General features: G+C 39.6%; 1 protein-coding gene across 12 annotated transcripts in view; it reads left to right on the forward strand.

Moving 5' to 3' along the window:
• Positions 1-5935, forward strand: part of CCDC30 (coiled-coil domain containing 30) — a 136970-nt gene extending 131035 nt beyond the window's left edge. For all 12 annotated transcript variants that reach the window (XM_027968539.3, XM_042246638.2, XM_060398442.1 and 9 more), the window contains 3 exons: positions 150-264; positions 4470-4537; positions 4785-5935. In XM_027968539.3, coding sequence (XP_027824340.1) covers positions 150-264; positions 4470-4537; positions 4785-4962 — 361 coding nt within the window. In that variant the 3' untranslated portion in view covers positions 4963-5935. The remainder of the gene's footprint in view (positions 1-149; positions 265-4469; positions 4538-4784) is intronic.
• The last annotated feature ends 1824 nt before the right edge of the window (positions 5936-7759 follow it).

Here is a 7759-nt window from a genome sequence, read left to right on the forward strand (position 1 = left end):
TGGTTTTGGAATATGGTGGGAATTATTCTGGCAAAGTTGGTTCTAAAGTCTGGCAGTGGACTAAGACCCAGAGCTAGTGGGAAGTGGAAGAGAGTTTTTTGGATGATCCAGAAATGTTAAGTTACACCTCTGATCTGTGCCATTCTTAGAGTACTTTTCCTGGATGAAGAAAATAAGCAGCTACAGAAAAACTGTCTCCGGCTCACCCAGGAGACTGGTCTCCTAGAGCATATCATAAAGAGCATCCAGATCCACAGAGGGGAGGTAAGGCTGCTGTCTTCTCTCTTCCCTTCAGCTTCTGCATGAAGCTGTAGCCTAAAATTGGCCTTGGTGGACTATGGCAGAAGCTCACTGGCTGCACACCCGGGGAGGAGACCCTGAAACAGCTCTTGGCCGACTTGCTCTTCATTGGGTCAGTTTTTGTTTGACAGGCTCCTCTGATGTGATCCCCAAACACTTTGTGTATGCCTCCCAGCTTCTTCCTTAACACACTGTACTGTCATCGCCTTTTCACTTCTGTCATCTCAGCAGTGACATCCTGGAGGACAAGGGTTACATCTCATATGTCATTGTATCTATGAACAGGTGCTCCATAGATATTTGAGAATGAAAGTATGTTAAATGTCCTCACACAGATGCTCCTTCTCAGCTACCCTGTTTGCCTTGTATTATTCTATCCCCATTTTGAGAGATGAGCCCATCTGAGGCTCAGAAAGGTAAAGTGAACCTAGTCTGGTCTGGCAAGGAGTCAAGTCTAAGGAGAATATCTGAGTCAGAAATGCAATTTTGTTACAAAAGTCTCAGCAGGCAAGTAGCGAAGTCCAGAGAGATGCAGCAAATGGTCTACATTCAGATGAGATCCAGGGTCTGGCTGCTGAGCAAGTCAGCCAGAGGGACTTCAGTAAGCAGAGCTGTATTCTGAATCCAGGATGGAGCCTGCTTGCTTTCTTCCCTGGCTGATATCATCTGCTAGGCCTTTCTTCCCAGGATACTTCACAGTAGACCCTGCTTATTGGATTAGGGCCCATGGAAAGACATATCTCATCTCCCCTCTCCCATCTTCCCAGCCTTTGTCTTGTAAGTCCTGTGGTTCTTAGTCTGTAGCTGAAGAGGTCTTTAGAAAATACATGTGGTCTGAGCAGATGACTGAATGGTGTGCAAGAACTTCCTGCAGTCTTCAGGGTAAAACTCCCAGTTTCTGACATGGTCTTTATATGCTCTGTGACCATGTCTCTGGTCTGTTTTGGTCTGTATCTTTCTAAGAAAGAATATTTGGTTTTTAAAGTCATGGCGGACTTCCCTGGTGGCACAGTGGATAGAATCTGCCTGCCAGTGCAGGGGACCCAGGTTCAATCCCTGGTCCAGGAAGATTCCATATGCCTTGGAGCAACTTAAGCCCATGCGCCACAACTAAGCCTCTGCTCTAGAGGCCAAGAGCTGCAACAACTGAAGCCTAGAGCCTGTTCTCCACAAGAGAAGCCACTGCAGTGAGAAGCCCATTCACTACAACGAAAAGTAGCCCTCGCTTGCCACAGCTAGAGAAAGCCTGAACAAAAACCAATGAAGACCCAGTGCAGCCAAAAGTAAACAAATAAATAAATGAAAATTTAAAAAGTCATGGAGCTCAAAACAGGTAACCTTTTTTATGCTATAAAGGGATAGAAAATGTTTACCAGAGTATTAAGTAAAAGCTAACATAGGTAAATATAATGGAATGATTACATCAGCTAATATGAGGTTATTCATGTAGAAAAGTAGATATAAAAAGCAGGCTAGCAGTTATATGTAAGTTTTTTCTGTATTTTCCAAGTCTCCTATTACTGTGTTTTCATAATTTAAAAAAAAAGAAAATAAAAGCAGGCTAGCAGTGAAAAGCGCTAATACAGAAAGTCTGGCATTTATTTATTATTTTAAAAATCATTTTATTTATTGAGGTAACATTGGTTTCTTCCCTCATATCTCAGTTGGTGATGAATCTGTCTGCAATGCAGGATATCTAGGTTCAATTCCTCAGTCAGGAAGATCTGGAGAAGGCAACGGCAACCCACTATGGTATTCTTGCCTGGAGATCCCATGCACAGAGGAGCCTGGCAGACTACAGCCCATGGGGTTGCAAGAGTCGGACATGACTTAGCAACTAAACTTACCTACCCTAACATTGGTTTATAACATTATATAGGTTTCATGTATATAACAATTATACTTTGACAGCTGTGTACACGACAGCATGCTCACCACCAAAAATGTATAGTTTCTCTTCATCACCATCAGCAGAACACGTCTGCCCGTTTCACCCTCAGCCACTCTCCCCTCTGGTGACCGCTACTCTGTTCTCTGTATCTATCTGTTTACTTATTATTCCACATATGAGTTAAATGAATTAAGGTAGGTTTAGTCACCAAGTCACGTTCTACTCTCGAGACCCCATGGACTGTAGCCTGCCAGGCTTCTCTGTCCATGGGATTTTCCAGGCAAGAGTACTGAAGTGGGTGGCCATTTCCTTCTCCAGGGGATTTTCCTGACCCAGGAGTTGAACTCAGGTCTGCTGCATTGCAGGCAGATTCTTTAACAACTGAGCTGTAAGGGAAGAAACCAAATGAGTTAAACCATATGGTATTTGTCTTTCTCTCTTATTTGACTTAGCATAATACCTTGTTTTCCACCCACATTGTCACAAATGGCAAGATTTCATCTTTATATATTTATAGTCTTCTTTATCCACCATTCATGCATTGAAGGGCACTTAGGGTGTTTCCATATCTTGACTGTTGTAAATAATGCCATAGCTTTAAAAAAAAAACTTTATTAATATGTATATAGGCTACGCTGGGTCTTCATTACTGTGCAAGGGCTTTCTCTGGTTGCAGTGAGTGTGGGCTACTCTCGAGTCGTGATGCACAGACTTCTTATTGCAGTGGCTTCTCTTGCTGAAGAGCAGGGGCTCCAGAGTGTGGGCTTCAGGAGTTGTGGCACATGAGCTCAGTAGCCGTGGTACACAGGCTCAGCTGCCCTGCAGCATATAGAATCTTCCCTGAACAGGGATTGAATCTGTGTCCTCTGCATTAGCAGCAGATCCTTAACCACTGGACCACCAGGGAAGTCCACGTACACTTTTCAAATTACTGTTGTCAAATTCTTCAGAGAAATACCCAGAAGTGGGACTGGAACATGTGGTAGCTCTTAATTTTTTCAGGATTCTCCATACTCTTTTCCACGGTGGCTGCACCAATTTACAATCCCACCAACAGTCTATGAGGGTTTGCTTTTCTCCACATCCTTGCCAGCACTTGTTATTTCTTGCCTTTTTGATAACAGCCATTTTAATGGGCATGAGGTAATATCTCATTGTGGTTTTGATTTGCATTTCCCTAGTAATTAAGTGTTGTTCAACATCTTTTCATGTGCCTGTTGGCTATCTGTATGTCTTCCTGGGGAAAAATGTTTATTTAGCTTTTCTGCCCATTTTTAAAATCCAGTTGTTTGGTTTTTTGTTGTTAAAAGTATGAGATGTATAACTGTCAAATATTCCATAGATATTAGGGATTTTATCCCCCCAATTTTGATGATATAAATGACATATAACATTTAAGTTTAAAGTATACAATATAATGATTTATTATATGTATTTATTACAAAATGATCACCACTGTAAGATTAGTTAACATCCATCATCTCATATAGGTACAATTTTTTTTTCCTCAAGACAAGAACTTTTAAGTTCTACTCTCTTAGCAACTTTCAATATATACAACGCAGTACTGTAGTCATCATGTCTTACATTACATCCCAAGAACTTATTTCTCTTACAAGAGGAAGTTCATACCACTGATCACATTCACCTAATTCCCCCATCCCTGACAACCACAAATCTGGTCTCTATTTCAAGACGGTTGGTTTTTTTTTTTAAACTCCAAGCATATGTAAGATCATACAGTATTTGTCTTTCTGACTTATTTTACTCAGCATGATGACCTCAAGGTCCATTCATGTTGTCACAAATAGCAGGATTTCCTCGTTAAAAAATTTTCATTTTGCCGAATAGTATTATATTGTACACATATTCTTTATCCATGTGTCCATCATGGACACCTAAGTTGTCCATATTTTGGCTGTTATAAATAAAGCTCCTCTAAACATGGAATATAGGTATCTCTTTGGGACAGTGATTTCACTTCCGCCACGTACATACCCAGAAGTGAGATAGCTGGATTGTATGGTAGTTCTCTCTTTTTTTAGGAACCTCCATACTGTCTTCCACAGGGGCTGTACCAACTTACATTCCCACCAACAGTGCAGAAGCATTCCCTCTTTCCCATATCTTCTCCAGCATTTGTTATCTCTTATCTTTTTGGTGATAGCTCGTCTCATAGGTATGAAGGGATTACACTTTTAACCAAAAATATGTATAAAAAATACATATCACCAATGTGGTCTATGATTATAATTTAATACTCATCCTTTCTTTTAAGGAAACAACAGTTTGTGACATCCCTGAATCTGAAGTATTGAATAAAATCATGTATTTACCGAACTCCAGGTTAGTAAAATCAAGACCATCATTTGCATGCCTGGGTGTCACGGCTGCCTAGCTAGTTCTAGTTGCTGGCCTGAGAAAGCATAGTATTTAGAGGTAATTTTCTCTATATTTAGTATCTAAATCTTCTTGTAACTCTTTCTCCCCTTGCTACCACTTCACCTTCACACTTGACAGAATCCTGACTTAATCCAGACTTTAGGTAGAAAAGAGTCCATTTTATGTGGTCCTCACATAAGGCCCTTCTTAGTTTTTCAGGAACAGGTTTGGTAGAGTCCGCTGGAAGTCTTCAAGAGACTGAAGAACAGAGGTTAGAAGAAACAGTGGCACACCCCAAGTCCCTCGAGTCCCTTTCGTGTTCACAGAATTCTGAAGTTGGAAACATAAATGGGGCTTCCCCGAAAGAAACACATCTCATTCAAGAATAAGACGAAGTCAGATCTAGAAAATCACTGGTGTCTAAAATAGACTGATCAAAGCTGCTAACCTGAAGCCTGGGCGTGAAGGTGCAACATGACATGGAGAAGAGTTCGGGCAGATCCTCACTGGACGTCAACCAGGAATCTTCAAAACTGTTGACAAATTCATTAAACCTGTTCTAAAATGGATTTCTCAAGGTTTTTTTTGGTATCCTCAAATGCCTTGTATTGATCAATGTCATGACATAAATTCAGTGGTTTAATAAGGCTGTTGTTCAGCAGAGCATATATACAGCTAATTCAGTATTCTACCTATTCTTATTATCATGGGTATTATTTTTTAATTTAAAAGAAAAAACAATGTAATCACCTTAAAGCAAATATTTGAAAAAGAAAAAAAATCTATAAGGCCCACATTTTTAACACAACTACTTTCATTTATCCTTTTCTGGTTCTTATTCAAATGTATATACTTTAAATGATTATACTGTATATTCATTTTCATAGTCTGATTTTAAATTTAATATATCATAAAACATTTCCCCATATTTCAGCAGTCTTCATAATTATTCTTTTAATAACCAGATGATATCGTATCATTTTGTCCTACAAACTCTCCTGTCGTTTGACATTTGTTTCTACTTTTTTACTATTTAAGATTATTGCTGTGATGAGTCTTTGTAAATGTAGCTCTTTTCTTGAGTTATCCAGAAAACACATTTACAAGATGGGCATGATTGAGTTAAAGGATATAAATGATATATAGTTTTGATACATCACTTGTTGAATTGTTTTAAAAAACATTGTGTCAACATATTCTTTCTATAGTTTTAACTCTTCAAGCCTCAATTTTTTGATCCATAAAATGGGAGCAATAGTGGTTCCTATCCTATAGAGATTGTGAGGACCAAATAAAATGAACCATGTATGTAGCACTTAGTCACAGCTTAATAAATACTTAGACATCATTATTTATTTTCAATAGCAGTTTGGGTGTACTAGTTTTTCTGTAACCTCATCAACATAGGATGTTATCAATATAAAAAATTATTCTAAATAGTTGGTATAAAACTATACTGAAGGATGATTTCTGCTGCTCCTTCTCCTCCTCCCCTCTTCCCTCCATTTTCTCCTCCTCTTTCTTCTATACCTTCAATTGGAAGTAGAGAGGGAGACCAAATGGAGAGGGAAAGTAACCAGAAGTTATTTTAAAAAGACCTGTTGAGACACACTGAATTTTTATATGTAAACCTTGCTTCCTCAGACCAAAAGGGTGGTCATAGGATATAGGAAATAATAGCTGTGATATTAAATCCAAGCTTTACCCAATTCATTCAATTCATTGAATCCCTACTATGTGCCATTCAATAGTGCACACACCTGTGAAGGCAGATGAGAAAAGTCTCACTTTTTGTTGGCAAACCCAAGTCCCTGTGTCTGCAGAACAGTGAGAACAAACAAATAGAAAAATTAGAAAGAATTTGGAGGAAAGAAAGTTTTATTGCATTAGCCATGCGAGAACAGGTGGTTCCTGCTGGAAAGACCCAAACTTTCCATTAGTTTTCAGGGAATAGTTTTTAAAGGCATCATTTGGGGCTGATGACTGTAGGGTGTATGACTTTATTCTGATTGGTTGGTGGTGAGGTAACAGGGTGACATTCCAGGAATCTCAATCATCAACCTTCTAGTTCCCACCAGTCTGGCTTCTCAGAAGGTAGTTACCATCCTCTACCTGGGTGAGGGCTTTAGTTCCTGCAGCACTCAAAGATCTGTATCAGATTATTACATATATCCCATGAGGAGGGACTAAGGCTCTGTTTTATCATTGAAATACAATTTTTTTAAATTTAATTGTAGTTGATTAACAATGTTGTTAGTTTCAGGTGTACAACAAAGTGAACTAAATTTTATTTATTTATTGCTGTGCAGCAGACAGGATCTTAGTTCCCTGACCAGAGAGCAAACCCATGTGTGCTGGAAGCATAGTCTTAACCACTGACCCACCAGGGAAGTCCCTGAACTATCATTCTGTGACTGCTTTTCCTTTGTTTTTGCATTCCCTCATTAGGAACTATTTGGATCTGCTCTTTGGAACAAGATCCAGGAGGGTCAAGTCTTTCTACAAACAAGGAATCAGGTACATAAGCAAGGGTTTTATACACAGCAGTGTCCTGCCAAGGGCCGGCTGTCTCAATGCCTTTTTCTTTGGTACTCAACAACCTTGAGGGAAACAGGTGGACAAGAAAGGGAACGTTATAGATAGGTTATTCCTAAGCTTTGCAAAGGCACCCGGTTTTTACGAAGGACCCAGCTTCATTTTCATGGAGTTAAACAAGTGTGAAGCAGCTGGTGAGGTGGGGAAACCATATAATTTTGGATGGTGAATGGCATGAAGAAAATCAGTAATCTATCCAAAAGAGTGACAGAGGGCTACTTTAGATTGGGTGCAATGTTCCTGACTAATGACCTGAGATGAGACTTGACCTACAAGACCACTCCGCACCCTCATGAAGATTTAGAAGAATATTAAAGTCAGTTAACAGGCCCTAAATAGAATCCGAGTCTCCGTGACCTAGAGGAACAGGCTAGAGTCCCAGGTAGGTGGCCAGATAATGTAATGTAGGTCTTTTATGTAGCAACTGGATTTTATTCTAAATAAGGGAATCCGGGAGTGATTTATAAGCAGATTCATTTAAAAGCTCTAGCTGCTCTGCAGTAAGTGACTTGGAGATGATGAAAGCGGAAGCTTGTGGGAGAACTGGAATTAAAGTCTAGTGCCTGACTTCATGAAAGTGCTGAATATACT

This window comes from Ovis aries, chromosome 1 (genome assembly GCF_016772045.2).
Source record: "Ovis aries strain OAR_USU_Benz2616 breed Rambouillet chromosome 1, ARS-UI_Ramb_v3.0, whole genome shotgun sequence".
Taxonomy (NCBI): Eukaryota; Metazoa; Chordata; class Mammalia; order Artiodactyla; family Bovidae; genus Ovis; species Ovis aries.